Here is a 19501-nt window from a genome sequence, read left to right as displayed (position 1 = left end):
TATAAAATAAAATTTAATCTCATGACGTATTTTATTGCTTTTTTTTTAGGAACTACGAAAATATGACCAGTGGAGAACTAGAGGTATTGCGATGCGAATCCAGTTTGTGGTCTGGGCACTATTGCGCTCGATGCCGGGCCGAACTAGGCCGGATTATTAATAGAGGTGCTAACTGCCGTGCTTGCCGTGAACGGATATGCATGTCTTGCAGAGAATACTCTACTGCCGCAAATGCTCCTGAATGGCTATGTATTCGATGTCACAAAGAAAAAGTCGAGTAGGTCACAAATTATTGAATATTTTCCGTATACGTAAACTATTTTCTTCGTTTCGTACACGGCATAAACTATACAAGGCATTTAGATAAACTTATAACTGTTATTTGTATAATTTGCTGTATATTAATATAAGCATGTTTGAAAAGTAAACAACTATATAGTTTAAATATTAACGTTGTATGACAAGTTTTATATAAATGATTTTATTAGTCATATATAGGGTTAGGATTCATATGCATTTGCATATTTTTTCCATAAGTCCAAATTGATTGGTTGTCAGTATGTCTATGATTTGGCTTGTTGTCGATTAAATAGAACCTTTTTTTTTTTTGCATATTATTTCATATTTTGAACATAATGCATATAATTGCATATTTATAGATTTTTGAGAATCTTGTTAATTTTGTTAATTTTTAAACTTAAATTTTCAAGTTTTTATTATATTATTAATTTTAAATAGTATTTATTTAATGAACGTTTAATTATCGAATCGACGTAAATATACTACATATCTTATCTTATCTTGGTCTTAACGACGTCTTATTAGAGGTCTGAACGGGTCAAAAATGTTAGGCCCGGCTCGGTCCAGATTTCTGCTGACGTATAAAGCCGGTTTCACAGCCGCTCGTTTTGGAATTACATTATTTAAGTTCATATGCACTGAACTGAAGAGGGTGCGTATGGGTTTTTGCGATTGGCTCATATGACCTTAAATAATGTAAGTTGAGAAACGCCGCGTATGAACGTCCGGCTGAGAGACGGGCCTAAAGCCTTAATGATATTTGTCATACCCTGCTTCAGCCCGAAATTGTTATTGGAGAATAAAAGCCTGGCCCGGCCTTATTTAATGATATTTTTTAAAACCAGCTCGGCCTGGATTTAAATTTTAACGGCCTGGCCCATGCCTGATAGATGATGATAGGTATATAGTACTTATGTATATTGTGAGACAGTACAGAAGTATTGCATTTCATTAGTTCGACTTATAAACTATATTAGTGTAAACTAATATTCAAATGTAATAATAACAAATTATGACAAATAATAATTTTAGAAATAATAAAAATTTGTTTTTGCATATTTATGCATATTTTGGTAAATCAAATGCATATTATACAATTTTTTATTGCATATAAATCCCAGTTCTAGTTATATATTATATTTATATTTATGTAATCGTTGACGTATTTTCAAATTTTTTGTTCGGAGGAGGTTAAACATTTTTCCAAAAAAATACATATAAGGTATGATTTTACTATTCTATTATTAATATTACAAATACAAATGAAGAGTTATTTATAACTACATAATGTAAATTAATGTTCTCTTTCTCTGTACCTTTGTAGCAAATCTTGATGAATTTTTAACCTTTTTTTTTTAAGGAAGGGATCTTGACTTGGAAATTCCCCAACCTTGAAAATCAATGATTTTCTCTTAATTATTATTAGTATCTATTAAAAATTTTATAAAATAATTGTTAATTATTTTCGTAAATCTTATGAATCATCAATATAATTTCAATATATACATACTTATTTATAAATTTAAATATTTATCTTTAAATTCCACGAAATCCTCTACGTCTTTTTGAATTCTGTCACAATTTAGTACGATGCATAAACATTTAGTTTCATTATTCCAAACATTATATTTCATAAAAAATTTTATTATTACGAGTATACAATATTTAAATTGAATCGTACCGTTACTTAATGATAAAAATGGAAAAACAATGTATTTATAGGTTTTAAATTAAAAATTACTATTATACAATTTTAATTATAATATGCATAGTGTATCTCATCGTTTTATAGTACTTGAATATTCATATTATTTAAAATACATGTAAAAATATATTTAAATATAAATAGTATTTAAGCATATTATTAGGACAACAATAATTTAACCCGCGTATTTAATGCCAAACGCAAAGAATAATATAAAAATAAGCCTACGCGATGCAAATGCCGAAGTAAGCCTGCAACAATTAATGTACAAATAATACAAAGATCCATCTGATAAATCACTGACTAAACGAAATGTACAATGATTAAACACATTTGAGTAATTTTATATCGTTAAGTAAATTAATTGTTATCAAAAACTATGAACAAAAAATGTCCATTTAAAGAGATATTAAAATACAGGTAAATAGGTTTTATTAAGGAGCAAATGAAAAATAATGACGTATTTATATTGAACAGTTGTTAAACAATTATTGACATATTTAATCAACTAGACAAATATTTTAAGTTTTTAATTGCTTTGCATTTCGAAGTTATGTTTATAGTTATAATATTTTATACATCTTAAAGACTAAAATTCATATTAGTAAAAACATTTATGAAACCAAATAAATATAAAAAATAAAATGAAAACTAAGAATTATTTTTGGTCTACATTATCTTTCTGAATACTTAATTAATTAAAATAAATACTAATATAGATTTACTTAAAAATTCTTTGAAAAAAAATGTGCAAGTAATCACAAATACCTGGAAATTGGTCGTTTTCAGAATGTTTAATTTTAATTTTTTATACTTATGATATTTTAAATGTTAAATCTGTCAAAACTATAAAGACTATAAAAACCTTTTTATAATATAATGGCAAACATTAAAAATATGAGAGTTACTTTAAACTGATCTAGTTTTTAAAATTAAACAAGATTTAATATTGATTGATAGTTAAATTACTAGAGTGCAACATTATATTTGTGTGTCATAACTCGTTTGTAAAAACGTGGCTCGATTATATTTTGGGTCATAGGTATAAAATAAAACATTTGTTATTTACTAAACATATTCTCTTTAATTTTCAAACCATTTTAAATAATTAACTAACATTTAAATTTTTATTATTCTCACAATTTGTTTTTACTGTTAATTTCTGGAAGGCGTCTATACTTTTTATCTTTGTTGACATTGTATTTGGTCTCAAATATTTTAACATACTAGATTTTTAATTAGGTAGTAAAATATTTTAAAACCAGTTATATCTAAATAAATGCTTATTTATCATTATTTTTCGATTTTTTTTTTTTAAATGTAAAAATAAAAATAAAATTTATTTCAAAAAATCACCCCCTAACAAAATGTTTAATTATTATTATTAACATTTTTAAATGAAAACTTAAAAATAAATTGATAAATTATTTTACATTGCATAGAATATCTAAAAAAAACGATTAGATGTTTAACAACGTTTTTACATAATATAACGTAGTAATGTATGTACGTACTTACATTATATATACAAGACCAATTAATAATTTTATGTAAGTACTATGATGTTACTATCTTATAACTCAAAAATTATTTATATATTGGTATAAATTATCTAATTATTATACTACAAAATCGTGTACTCGTTTTTTTTCAAAAGAACGTTATGAAAAGTAAAATGAATCTCATAACGTAAAGTTACAACCTCCAACAATGGTAGATTTACGTCTTGAATTAATGTTTTAATATAATTTATTCTCAGTACGTGATTCTATATATTTCGGCATGTAATAAGTATAACATAGTTTAAAAATATTATTTTTCTAGGTCACTGGAGCCGGCAAAAGAATGGTTCGTTGATTTTTTGACGACAGAAAATATGAAGTTCCCGAAAAACGAAACGAAACTTGGCAGATCTTTGACGTTCAAAGGTACGTTGGTAACGAGTATAATAGTATTATAAATCGTATTGTTTACGATTTACGATTTTAGTATTTCACATTCATTGTGAAACACATCCACACACACCTTGTATATGACTCGAAAACAATTGTAAATTCGTTGGCTACCACCTCCTCTTTATGATTTATTTCCATTTATTTCGTTCACAACTTAAACATATTTATATGTTTATACATATATATATATATATATTCTTGGTGAACGAGTCTGCCCACCAAAGTCCGTTGATCCTAATGGATCGTCGTAACACCGCCTCCTACAGGCAAACGTCGCCGTCGTTCCGCCAGCGTGTGTCGCAACCTACGTAGTGCCACAACTTTTATTTTTTCGTTTTATCCTTAGTCGACTCTTTCTGTCCGTGTGCGTAGCGCGTAATGTGTGATTCTGCCAACAGATTCGTCTCCGTGGTCGGCCGTCAGAGGATCTCCCGAACTGCGGGCTTACAGCAGTATGCCACGGGGTAGCGTGTCATGGCCCCAGCGGAACAGCGGTATCAAGACCAGCGGCCGTGGACCAATGCCTTTGCAGTCGACCACGGCCGTCACCGCGCACGACGGTGGATCGCCGGTCGGTGTCGAGCTCGACGTGGTAACGGCCACCGATAACCAAACAGCGATTCGTCAATCTACGGCCAACATCACCGTCCACCTTGTGGACACTTGTGGTCGAGTCATAGATTTACGACCCGTGGTCTTCGAGACGACGTCAGCGGCGGCCACCGCTTCGCAGCTGTCGTCATCCGACAATGTCGAACAGCCCGGTGGCAGTGGTAACGGCGCCGCGTCCGAGAACGACCGCAAAGAACACGCGATGATCCCCGTTTTGACCGAATGTCCGTCCAGGATACAAGAGGATCTCAAACATATTCCACCCGGTAAGTCTCGTTACATATTCACTTGTTAGCGAATATCGAACGTAACTTCGCGTTCATAGTACGATATTTGATAATTATTTGAATAGAAAGTTGAAAAAAATATTGATACATTTTATCGTATTATGCGTCGACTAGATTAGAACTATTCATGTCCATATAGCCAAAAGCTCTACAAAACTATTATAATTCAATATTAAAATATATTATATTCATCGACAAACTTTAAAACATTTGATTACCTTTACATATTGCCCGTGATAAATTATTTATTTTCATCACTTATTAAATCCGTACTTATTGTTAACACTGAATACAATTTTTGAAATAAATTTAATTAATTTATGATATTAATTTATAATCAATTTGTTCAATAAGGCGTTATTAATAGGCAACTTAATATAAATTGTGATAAATATATACAAAGTTATCAATCAATTTGATTAACATATTTACATGTTTATAAGTATACCGAATTTATTCTTCATTTAAAATGCATTCATAATAAAACATTTTATAGTTTTAATTGCTCTTGATAAAATAAAAAAATATAAATTACCATTAGGTAGTACATTAGTTGTTCTATGTCTTGACCGATAGATTGCGCTATGCATGTGTATGGAATAAATATATATCTTAAATGTAACATTTGAATACTGATAACCTGTTATAGTGACTTAGTATTTTATTTTTTATTCGTGGATTAATCAACATTTTATGGGGTAATGGATCTAAATTCTCTAGAATAAACGAAAAAATAATAAAAGTCTTAAGTGATTAAATTAGGATATATTTTCAAATTATTGAAAACATTATTTCTCAATTTATTATTTAAATAATAAGGTATTTAATTAGGCTCCTGAAACATTTCAACTAAAGCGATGATTTTATTCTCATAATTTTTTTATGACATTAGCAAATTTCATATTGCATAGGTTAGAAAGATTGATGTATCATAGAACATCTTACACATCATATGTAATTTTAGCCATAGGTAGTCTTAATAATAATAAAATTAATCCATTAAACAGCTTACAACTAATTTTAAAAATATTTGATAATTTAAATTAAAATATCAAAGATTTTCTTAACTTTGAATTTAACTTATTATTATTATTATTATTATTATTATTACTATTATTCAAATAATAATTTATTGGGCGATGGTAATTTGCTCCACATCGTATCTTTTCATAATGTAATTTGTGCCGCATGTCTATATGTTTAATCACTTCAATTCTATCAAATTATATTATAAGGAATTTATTTAAATGTTAACATATATTTTATATAATAGATATATTGATTTATATAGGTACAAAAACTATTTTGTGTTAGTTAATGTTTACAATTATTTTTATTATTTTGTAACAAATTTACAAATTTTAATTTTAATTGTGTTATAATTTATAATTACATTAATAACCTATAAATGATAACATACTTCTCGGACTATAAAAATAAATATAAAATAAAATTAATATATTATAATGATTAAAATTACATAAAATAACATTTATCTGCACTTAAAAAAGAAACGTAAACCGTATTTTATTTACAAAATAATTATATATTATTCTGTAAGGAAATATGTTATATATTTTAATAGATGTAATATACCTAATTATATAATTATTTTTATTATTAATTAACGAGTGAATCTTTCAAGCCGACGATTAGTTTAGCATCCTCATCTAATAATACATGCTATTCTTTAGTATGTTTTACGAATACAATAATGTTCGTTTAACGCAGTGTTTCCCAATTTTTTTATCTCTACTGCCCACTTCCAAAAAAAAAAAAAAAAATCCGACAGATGCCTCCTTAAAAAAAATATTGTTACAAAAGTATGCAATGAAAATTGAAATCTATCGATTATAAATATATATATATATAATGTATGAGTATAAATGAAAAAAAATATCTTAATAAGATGGATGTGGTTGTTGTTTTGCTAGAAGTTCGTTGATATTAGGTTCGATTTTCGTAATCAACATTCTTAAGTCCCCACGTTTAGTTATTTGTAACCGTTGTCTGTTTTTAGTGAGTAGATTGGTTACTGCACTAAATCCACGCTTAACCAAGTAGGATGATGGAAATGCGATCAAAAATATTTGTATTACAGCCCACAATCCAGGATATAGTATAGATATTTGCTTTTGTAGCCAGAATACTTGATAACCTTCCTTGAACTTTAATTTGAATTCCTCATTTTAGCTACTTCTATCAATTCTTCTTCTAATTTTGCAGAATCTATGGTTTCTGTATTTGAAAATGGATCTGAAACCCATTTTGGTATGTCAATTTTAAGAATATCCTCAAATCGTTTGTTGAAATCGGAATGTAGTGCTTACAGGTGTTGACAATATGTCATTAAATCTTCATCATTTTTTGTTCCATTAATAGATTTGGAAACTGTGTAAATTCTTTTCGTCCTAAATTTTTTTTGTACATAAGAAATTTTATTAAAAATGCAGAAATAATATTTTTTGTTTCGATTAAATTCAAATCATCACCTTGAAGCTGCAAATTTGTTTCATTACATTTTTTAAACAGGCTAGTCAAAGCAATGTCACTTCTATACTTGATTAAGTTGCCTCGTAAAATATCGTTTTAGTTTTTAAATACCAAGCACCCAGTCAAATAACTTATAGAATCTGTCTAAACAGACACCCTTAGACAACCAATGAACTTCTGTGTGAAATAATAATTGATTGAATTCTTCATCATTTTCAGTACAAAGTTGTTCAAACAATCTATCATTCAATGAATTATTTTTGATTTTATTGATAGCTGAAATTACATAGTGTAATGACTTATGTAAGCGTTCACTCAAATTTTTGGCAACTAAATGTTGACGATGAATGACACAATGTACAGCGAGTACATTTGGTACAGTTTTTTTTCAAATATGCAATAAAACCTCGATGGCACCCTACCATTGCTGGAGCACCATCGGTCGCAACTGATAATATATTACACATAGGAATTTTTTTTCTTTAAAAAACTCTTCCAATGTGTGATATATTGATTCTCCTTTAGTGTCAGTCATCTAATTTTTAGCAATAATAATTCTTGGCAAATCTTTTCTTCTTTTACAAATCGTACGTAAGCTAATAAGGCTTTGTGACCTGGTAAATTCGATTCATCAAGCTGTATAGAAAATTTGGTGGCTTTTAAAAACTCGCATAATAATTCTTCGACAGATTGTGCCATTTCATCAATTCTACTTTGCACTGTATTATTGCTCAGAGGAATTTTTTTAATAATATCAAAAGCTGGTTTATGCAACACTGTGTTTATTACCTCGTTTATAGCTGGTAAAATAAATTCTTCGCCAATAGTATGCGCTTTACCAGATTAGGCAATCAGTAGATAAATGCTGTACGAAGCTCGCAATCCGTCATCATCTTATTTCAATGTTATTAAAAACATATTGACCAATGTCGGCTCTTTCAAAAATTTCTTTTCAAGTATTTAAAAATAAAATAAATCCTTATTTTTTTTTATTAGCATGAACCTTTGTTAAATGTTCTTGCAGTCTCGACGGTTTCATAGCTTTATTTGAAAATACTTTTCGGCACATGAGACACATTGGTAATGTTATATTTGTAGGCGATTGAATAAAACCGTACTTCAAATATTCAATATTATACTTCCTACATTTTTTCTTCGATTCAGCCATGATGTGAAAACGTTTAAAATTTAAATAAAATAATATACAACAAATTAACGAAAATTATTATAAAAACGACAACGAATAAAGCGGGCTACATAAGTGTAGTTAAGACTGTACGATTCGACTGTACAGTTTTATCTGTACATATAAATCGTTTACACTTCAACATACACACCTTCAGTTAAAATTGAGTAATTTTACTGTATAATTAGAATAAATCATGGAGTTATAATCGATTAACATGGCGAAGATAGATGACGCTCTCGCGATTCTAGGATTAATGTATGTTTTAAAAAATAAAAGACGTAAAAACCGTAACGTAAACAATGGTTGTTAAAAAAAAGTGAATATTCATATACAAATTTGATTAACGAATTGAGAATTACTCTAAAAGATTTTATTAATTACTTGAGGATGAATGAAGATACTTATTTGCACCTTTTTTCTTTACTTAGGTTAATTTTGCATAAGCAGCATCTTTTTTGCTTCGATCATGATAATCTTTTTGCTTGACTTTCCATAGATACGGTTCGGAACGATACATTTTCAATCAATTCTTTCGTCCACTCACGTATTTTTGTTACCATAATTTAAATGGCGGGGATAATAAATAATAGTATACAATGCGTAGTTATTCAGTTTTTAAAATTACGAATTGACTTTTCCATGTGGCTGTAATGAAATTTAAACTGTACAGTGTACAATTTGCCTAACCAGTTTAAATATTGCAGTTTTATCAATTGGTACTTTCAATTTATTTCCGATCAATTGCACAATTCTAAATACTATGTCGTATTAGCCTACACACGTAAGACTTACCTGTACAGATAAAACTGTACGGTAGAATCATCCAGTTTTAACTACACACGTATAGCCCACTTAAGATCGGCATTCGCGAGTGTACTAAGTACAAAAATAATTCAGATAATTTAGATCACGTATGTTATTTCTGTTATCGCAATAACGACAGATTATCGACGAATTTCGATAGACGACGAACGATTAATTTAAAAATACAATATACACAATTCAGTTAATTTGGATCACGACAGATGAAACTGTCACCGCCCCCTTTTTGTAATGAAATGTCCTCCAATTAAGCTTGTAACTTCTATTACCTCCATGGATAGCTCTATTGCTCCCAAAGGGGGCGATATCGCCCACTTTGGGAAACACTGGTTTAACATAATCATTTATATGGACCACTACGGTTCTAGAACTGTACTCGCCGAGAGTAGTTCAGAGGTTCCGCAGACACATGTGAATCGAATCATTCATATAAATGAATGATTGGATGGTGAGTCGGAATACTATTTGTATAGCCTTAGATTCTAATGTCCAGAGTGGTTAGCCATTTTATTGCCATTTTATTTTATATTTCTTTATTTTATTTTATTTTTATTTTAGTTACATTTAACTTGTACTATAACACATTATTGTCGATCTTACCAATTTACAAATAAAACGGTCGGGGTTTTCGTTGATGTGCATGTGCATATTAATTCCACTCACTTGCTTCAGTGCTCGACAGTACCCAGTGCTATGCTTAGTATTATAATCTTGAACGAGATCGTAGTTACACATATATTGCGTTAAAATAAAGGCAAAACATAACTAGGTTATACAATTATCTTACTAAATATCAACAATGATAGGTTAAAAATAGTCGATTATTTAAAGTGCATTTTCATTCCACTTCCTCTCTTACTGTTTTTCATTTTTCCGCTTACAGATTCTGAGAATTTATAAGTTATCAAAGGAGCCAAGGAAAGTATTTTTTCTAAATTAATAGAATAAATATAAATACTATTGAAGTTTTTTCCTTTACCCTCATTCTATTAAACACATACAATTAAAGTTATTTACATGTGTGTTATTTTCGTCGGTATACATTTGTCGTAAAAAATATAGAACTATCTTTTTTTGTGTTATATTTAAAAAAATTTCAATTCTATTTTCTATTATTTATTATTAAAATCATTAATTTAAGTTGAAAATAGTTAAAATCGGGCAACGGTAATATACGCCATCAATAGCACGTGTAATTTTCCCCACCTACAGGTAGTTAATGTTACATATATAATAAAATAGAAAATAAAATGGCAATCAACTGTTTTTATTTAATGCGTAGATATTTAAAAAAAAAAAAACAAATGTATAACATATTTTGCTTACATAATGCATATTATTCTGTAAACAAAATATGGTATTTTTAAAATAGATTTAATATGATTGTATTATTATTTTTTATAATGTTTAATTTTATATTTGTAACTTAATGATTAAATTAATGTTTACCTTTCAATTTTATTTTGTCTATAGTCTTGTAGCTTTTTAAAAGTTTCTAATCGTTTTTTATTGCATATGATATTTCGCTTTTTGCAGTGAATGCTTCTGATTTTTATTATGGTTTCAGTTTGGAATTATTTTATTAACAATAATAAGTTAAAAATAGAAGGATGTGAATGATAAAATTCTGAATTAAATCGTGAGTGACATGATTCACATAAATTTGTGATTAGAGCTAATGATGCAATATTAGTAACCCATATTTTCGGTAGAAATTCAGATTCTTCGCTTAATATATGTATCAAATAAAAATTCAGCTTATGCATGAAATTTTAAGTCATTAGGAATTGATGTCATAAAATATTCTATGAAAGTTTACTTTCTTCATTTGGCGATAAAAATTCTAATCCAAAACTGTGATTTAGTCACTTACTTTCTTCTGTTTTAGTGCCTTAATAAATATTGGGTATCCGTGTTCTTGTATTTTTTTATACCAAGATTGAGTTAAAGAAACCTATAGTCAAATACCTTTACATTGTCCCACACTTTTCTCAACGCTTCTTCAAAATCCATTATAAACGGAATTCACGTTAATTACACAGATTAACGATTTGTTGAAATAAATTAATGTAAGTTAATGTTTTTTTTGTCCGGAAGTAATGCAAATAAAAGAGTTATATGATGGTTAATACACAGGCCATGTGAAGAAAACAATTCAGTAAAGAACTTAGGACAGTATTCGAAAGTTCTATTAATACAAACAATATCAGCTTCACATAGTATTATTAAATTTGTATTACATGAAAATATCATTAAATGTAAATCCACATCGTTGATCAATAAAAATTACTCGTTATTGTCAGTTTTGAAGTTTAAAGAATTAACTGTTTCTTGTAATTCATCAATCGTTGTTGGTATTATAGGTTGCAATTTTCTAGTGAGTTATACATATTTCGGCGAACAAGTTTTACATCATTAATAGTTACTGCAACATTTTGCTTTGTTTTATATTCTAATCTTCTTGGGATTTTCTTTTGCACTTATTAGAATACAATTTTCGTTCTACATTAAGTTGGTCATGTTCATTATGTTCATTAATTTTCTCATTTACCACGGCAATATATTTTAAAGAAGTATACACTTTTGCGGGCCAATTTGTATTAGTACAGCGCCATCGAACTGTACCATTATTTACCTGATGAACTTTACTGTAGATATAACCTTCAAAAATTAATAAATTTTTTTCTTTCATTCTTTTGATTAAACTTCCAATATCCATTGCAATTTTGATATACCAAAACAAATTTATACGTTTTTTAACTCACAGTATTTATCGGATTGAGGCGACTTTTACACATCTACCGCGATGTCATTTTCAATTATTAATCAAAATACCCATTTAATTAGATGAACCATTTTTAACAAATTTTAGTGGTAATTAACATACATACCTTTTTGAATGTGGCGCAAATTATATTTTTTTTTATCGCTTTTGGCACAAACTACATAAGTCTAATTTATTAAATTCGTTATATTAATGAAATATAATTATTAAATTAAGAAAATTTAAATAAATTTGTCATTTTATCACTTCAGTTGTTATGTTTATATTATAACATAATATAAACATTGTAACTTCATGTATGTTATGCGTTAGTATATTTTCTGATTGCCATAAATTGAAAATTATCAATATAACAGTACTCATTTATTGACTGTTGCGCCCGATTTATTTATGATACGTAGTCAAACATGCATTATTGTATATTGAGAAGTATAACCACAAAAAAATAATATTCTTTGTGCGCTAGTTTTCCTATCCTCTTTCCCACATACTCTCGACCATCATAGTGTGAGGTGGTTAACCTTGCAGCCACCTCTTTCGGCAATACATCCATTGTGTTTACCGGCCTATTGCCATTGTTATGCATTCATTTGTCACACCCAGGGTTGCCAAGTCTTTCGTGTATTGTATTTATGTCTGTAATGTATGAGTACTCGGACTCCTTATTGTAATCCAAAATATTGTTATTTAACATCGGAATCAGTAATGTTGTCCCATGAAATATTATTGTTCGTTACATTTAAAATCATCTTCCACGATGAAACTGATGTATAACGTATCCAAAATTAATATATTTTTTCACATCTAGTACCTACTTTGTTGTAGTACGCAGCGATTACATTTTGTTGTTCGTCGCTGTTGTCATTATGTTAAAATATTTTTTGTATGAATCTATTTAAATTTAAATTATTAAAACTTAAAATGATAAAAAAAAAAATTAAAACGTTAAGCAACGTTACTTTGATGTATGCAATTTTTAAATGTGTTATTGTACGAGTAATATTCATATATTGATAAGAATTTCAATAATTTCCATAATATTACGTTAACAATTATGCTTAATATCAAAAATCACTTTTAATAATCAAATTAAAAATTATTATTTTCACATTTAATTTGGTAAAATATCTCATTATTGATTTAAATTATAAAATATTCATAAATTTAATGTTGAAATATTTATTCATACTCCTCGATAATCACTCTTTTTAATGACGACGATTATGTTAAAAAATCGTATTTAGTTAATTTTCCTAAGTCATAATCATAGGTACCTACGTCGGAGCTATTTGTACACATATTATATGACCTTCAAACATTCAAAATTCTGATAGTTATGATCCCCACCCTTTTCAACTTTCGTACCAACTAAAAATAATGGTTTTTCATATGTAGGTACTAATTTATTATCTTGTGCAGAATATCTGGATACTTCTATTGATAATTCTATACTATCTCTAGAAATCTTCACGTTACATGAATTAAATCTTTTTTCCTAAGTACATATTTAATTTAGATTTTATTAAAACTTTCATTTTGAAGTATTATTATTATTATACCTACACTTAATTATAAATTAAGATTTTAAATTATGTAACATTTTATGTTATTACTTGCTAGATTTTATATATTCATTCATATTGAAAACAATAGTAGTGAAAACAAACTTTAATGTAGTTAATGGATATAATAAAAATGTTATCAGTTTCTGAATATTCATTTTAAATAAGATATAATAATATAATATACATCATTATAACACTATTTGGATGATAGATATTACAACAATATTTTACTATTGATGAACTCTCACATCACTGTGATTTTTTTTAATTGATAAATTTAATTAAATTAATACGAGGTATACAGAAAAATACAAATATCTATGTGATTAAAAGGTGTATAAATACAAATGATATACATCAGAGGCGACCAAACTTTTTTCGGCTACTAAAAATATACTTCACCTTTGAAGATCGACTTTTTTGGAAAATTTTTTTATAAGTCAGAATAAAAGATAAAAACTATACAGATAAATACTATCGACAATTTGTTCATAACCACCACGATTAATTTTCGTGCTTGTGGCCTAAAAATAAATTCTAATATGATCGACTCTGAAATCATCCGCGATCGACCATTTGGCCGCCCCTGATATACATTAATACACATAAATTTTCCATTGAACTCGTCTGGTTCAATTTGAAAAAAATATCCCTCAGTGTATAAATTACAATACATTTATTCTTTATAAATACATTTTTTTTTTTTTTTTTGAGGACAACTAATTGGTTTTATAATAATGAATTCGTTTTTTTTTTAATATATTTTATTATTTTATTATTATAACTTTATCTCGCATATATATATATATATATGTAAGCATTTAAAAAGTTATTGTGATATAGGTTATTATTTGCGTGTATACAATATACATAAAAACCTTCAATAAACGTCCAACTATATCTATTGTACAAATCATTTATACTTAACTTTTGTTCTATTACAACTGTATTTCCCTTGGTAAACAAAATATTAATTTCGTCTTGATTTATTATTCTTTTGTGGAATTATCTTGTTTTCAATTATTATAAGAAAATAACAAAGACATTTATTAGTTTTTTATTTACTTAAAATGACAAGGATAAATCAATAAAAAAAATTTTCGTGATCAATAGAAAATGAATAAACCATTTTAGTTATCACATTTATTGATAATGTACCCTTCCATAATTATTCAGGGTTCGTTTTTAACTATTTTACACTATTTTACACTAGATAATCTAATTGGTAATTATAATTATTACTTCTATTATTTGGTTACTGTTGGGATGATCCATTTTTGTTTAAAATTTAATTATATAAATTATACATTTTAGGAATTTACGCATTCTAATATTTCTTATTCTCGTGTTTATTGAACAAACATTGTATAAAAAAACATGAATTTATAATAACTACGTACCAACTTATCATGTTTACCCATTAGTCTACCAACCTTTAAAAATTTCATAGATAATAAGTATGTATAGTTAAGAATTATATAATTTATATAGTTGTTTACATTATACAAACAATTCATTAAATAACACAACTAACCAAGACAATCTACTAAGTATTTAAATTTTCACTAAAAATGGTGAACTATTTTGAATAAAGAGAAACACATTTTCATATAGGCACTAATAAAAAATATACAGAAAAACCAAATTAAGGACTAATAATTTGTTTTTCATAGAAGTCTATAATTAAACAAATTTTAAACAATGTAGGTAACATACGAGTAGATACTTAAATAATATTCGATTGGATCTTATAATTAACCTTTCACCTAAATCATCTTCATACAGTACCATATCTACAAATTATGTAACCCGGGGCACAACATAATATTAGCGCTCCTAAAAATTACCAATAAAAAATGCATATGTCCTAAAGTGTATCAGAATACGGGTTATTATGGGCGATTTAAATTTTAAATATTTACATAATCAATAAAGAAATTATGCATATATTTAATATGTATGTATTATGATAATATTTATTTTCAATAAAAAACAAATAATTTAGAACCTATATTTTAACCTGTATCATAATTTAATGATGCATTAGAATCTAAAGAGTAAAATAATAATTTTCTTGTTTCTATTAAATATTAACTTTTCTTGATCTTTTTGACGCGAATTTGTTAATGATATCTTCATAATTTATGAATTTAGCAACTTCGTGCTCAATGGATATCATTGACAGGGAATTTAACCTTGTTTATTTTGTAGTTGATCTTAAATATGATTTAATTAGTTTCAGTTTATTAAAATTACGTTCATAAAATGTCGATGTTACGGGCAATGTCAAAAATATTTGATAGGTTGTAAATATGTTGGGATAAGCATCTTGAAGACCATTTTTAAGAATAAAATTTAAAATTTCATGTGAACGAGTATTTATTAATTTACTATCCAATTGAATCACATGTTGAGTAAAGCTATCCAATTCTAAAATTAATTCATTTGTGTCATTATCTTTTTCATATTTTATACAAAAGTCCATAACATGTTTTTTTTTTAGTTGAATTGTTGGCATACTAAATAAAAACTTTTCATCTAAAAAAGAAAAATTTACATCTTCATCAATGGAGTCAAATCTTTCTTTTAAACCGTTCAAGATTCTATCACAGACCTTTTTCATTAAAATTTTAAATTTATTTTCTTCGGATAATGTTGATGATTCGTCCTCCGCTAATTTACCAGATATTTTTTTCTTTTTTCTAACTCGAATCGATGGAAATATCGATTTTATTTATAGCTCAGTTTATTTTTGTTTTGATTCATCAAGTGCTTCTTCAATACCTTCTTCCCTAAATTTCTCAATAAAATGTTTCAGACCTTTTAAATGTTAAGTCGCTGTATCTATTGTAATGTTCTGTTTTTGTAAAATCACATCCACTCTATAAATTGCAATTAATATTTTATTTCATATCATTAACATACATATAAAATTAAAATTTGTTATCCTTTTTAACAAAACATTTAATTCAACACTTGCTTCTTCACATAAATTACTATTTTTAAGTAACTTACAAACATGAATAACTTGGGCTAACTGCAAATATAATGATTTAACAGCGCGTTCCTTTGTGGACCATCTGATATCATACTGTAATCTTTCAATGAAAATTTAAGATGTTCTTTTAGAATATCCCATCTAGAGAAAGAATTGAACAATTTTTGAACAATACCAAAGAATTTTTCTAATTCTGATGAATATTTAGCGGCATATAAGCCTACTATGTTTAGACTGTATGCCGTACAAGGAATAAACCTAGCCAAAGAGTTAATAGAACTGATACTAGTTTGAACATCTTTCTATTTCCCAGCTATATTACCTCCATTGTCATATGATTGACTGCGATAGTAGGATAAATCAATATTATGATTAGACAAGCTTCTCAAAATATCTTCTGTTATTACCTCGCCAGTTTTTTGAAAAACTTGTAAAAAACCTAGAAAACTTTCCACTATTTCACATCCATTTTCATTTACAACAAAATAACGATTAACTTAAGACATTTGCTCTTCATGTGAGATATCTGGCGTGCAATCAAATAATAATGAATAATATGTAGCGCTTTTAATTTTTGATAAAATTGTATTTCTAACTTAATTTGCAATAATTTCTAAAAATTCATTTTGCATTTCGTGTGAAAAATAAACATATATTAAATAAATATAAATAAATATTTAATTAAATATGAACATTCCCTTTTCACATTATCACACACATTCATTAGATACTATCCAGTGAACAGTGAAGTGACGTTAAACGCTTATAAACACTATTATAATAAATAAGTACAACTGTTAAAAATAGTATATATTTGTTTTAAATAGCAGAAAATACACATATGAATACGCAATGCTTTGTTATCAACTTATCGTTGTCCAATTAGTTCGTCTATGACTAACCAATACAAGTATACAAAATTGGTTTATATTAATTGTAGAGTGGCCCGGTTATGTTTTTGGCTATTTTTATCAAAATTATAAAATTAAAAGTAAATTTATTATTAAATTAGTAATAAGTAAATAAGTATAATATGACATAAAATGACAGATATCTTAACCTTTACCTGTGTGACTATTATGAATTAAAACTATTTGATTTGAAATACTTGCGTAATTCAATACAAAAGATTCAATTTGTTTAAAAAAAAAAAATTAAAATGTAATAAAAATGATGAGTTTAAAATTTGAAATTTGCGTCCCTCTATGATTAGCACACGGGGCATGGGTCCCGGATCGCCTCCCCCCCTAGATTTTGTACTGTCTTCATATATACTCTTAGTGTTCAAATTGGGAAAAATCAAGTATTACCTGAATTTTGAATACTACATTTCAGCTGCATATATTTATAGTATACACAGACCACATATGTATGAGGTTTATGGTGGTATCATATAAACAAAATATAAAAAAATATATAAGACCATACAATATGATTTAAACAACCATAAAAAATAATGAAAGATAATAAAAGTAAAAAAGTAATAAAAATAATAAAATTAATTATACGTTACAGTAATTTAACTTCATATTTTAATAAAAAAAAAAATGTTGAGTACTAGATTGTCACGTCCCCCCATCCCAATAAACAAATATAGTTCGGATACGTAAAAAATAAATAAGGGAGTTCCGTCCCACTGCGCACCTCCCCTAATGTGAGTACTTTTCTTTGGTAACGTATCAATTGTGTTTGTACAAATTTTTTTTTTTTAACGTTTCATTTTTAAAAATTCATTATGCCGCCAAATGGTGTCTATTCTCCGATTTCCGGTCTATGATCGATGTCATATGATTCCGTAACTATTGTAAGCCAAAACCAAAGAATATAATAACGTTGTGCTTGTGTGGTCTTTGATGTAATATAATATGCATATTATGTTCTTAGATTTTTAAAATACATCAATTACAATCACATGGTAAATTTTTTTTATGAACAACTAGTTAACATCGAAATTGAATTAATATTTCTTTGTAATTATATTATAACATTTTCACAAATAAGATGAAATAAATACAGGGAAACAAATCCCTAGTTATAGATTCATTCAATTTCTCATTAAATATAATATTAACACTTATAATTTCAAAAATTTTAAAATGATTAAAAACATATTAATACTATTTTCTTACTATAAATATTTTTACGTTACGTGTTTGTATACTACCTTAGTTATTGGTTATCACGTAATGTAAATATTAATTTTTTTTTTTTATTATACATTTTTTCTTTTTTTCTTATCATTTATTTTTTTTCTTATTTATTATCAATTTTATTAATACTATTATATATAAACAAAATGATTCTATAGTCACTAATGATCTAATTGTTTGTATTTAGTTACTCTCTCCTCAAGCACAGCCCTAGGACTATAAGGAGACGTAATGATTGTATTATTTATTTGTATTACCCAACTGTAATGACTATTATTTTAATATGAAAATAATAATTCATTAAATAAAAAATTTTTGTGTTTTAACTATTCATAAACGGAAAATTATTTAAAACTTCTCCTTAACTTTGTTTTAAGCCAATTTTAATATATTGTATAACATTAAATTACATTTTTAGATTTTACTTTTAACTAGTATTGTGTACTTGTATTAAAATATATATTTAAAGTAAATTAAATACATTTGAAATTTGTTTGAAATTTTTTTTAATATTTGCTTATCGGCTAAAAACTAATGATGTATTTCAAGTTTCACAACGATTAAATATTAAAAATATCAAAGACAAATATAGGCCCTGAGGTCTTCAAAACATAACAATTTCACCCTGTGACTTCTTTCA

General features: G+C 27.0%; 1 protein-coding gene across 2 annotated transcripts in view; it reads left to right on the top strand.

Moving 5' to 3' along the window:
- Window positions 1–19501, top strand: part of LOC112684621 — a 73545-nt gene that overhangs the window by 21128 nt on the left and 32916 nt on the right. For both annotated transcript variants that reach the window (XM_025556234.1, XM_025556233.1), the window contains exons 2-4: window positions 50–277; window positions 3830–3933; window positions 4359–4838. In XM_025556234.1, coding sequence (XP_025412019.1) covers window positions 63–277; window positions 3830–3933; window positions 4359–4838 — 799 coding nt within the window. In that variant the 5' untranslated portion in view covers window positions 50–62. The remainder of the gene's footprint in view (window positions 1–49; window positions 278–3829; window positions 3934–4358; window positions 4839–19501) is intronic.

This window comes from Sipha flava, unplaced genomic scaffold (assembly GCF_003268045.1).
Source record: "Sipha flava isolate LNK unplaced genomic scaffold, YSA_version1 252_pilon_pilon, whole genome shotgun sequence".
Lineage (NCBI taxonomy): Eukaryota > Metazoa > Arthropoda > Insecta > Hemiptera > Aphididae > Sipha > Sipha flava.
The sequence above is the reverse complement of the archived record's forward strand: the minus strand, read 5'-3'. Positions and strand labels throughout refer to the sequence as shown.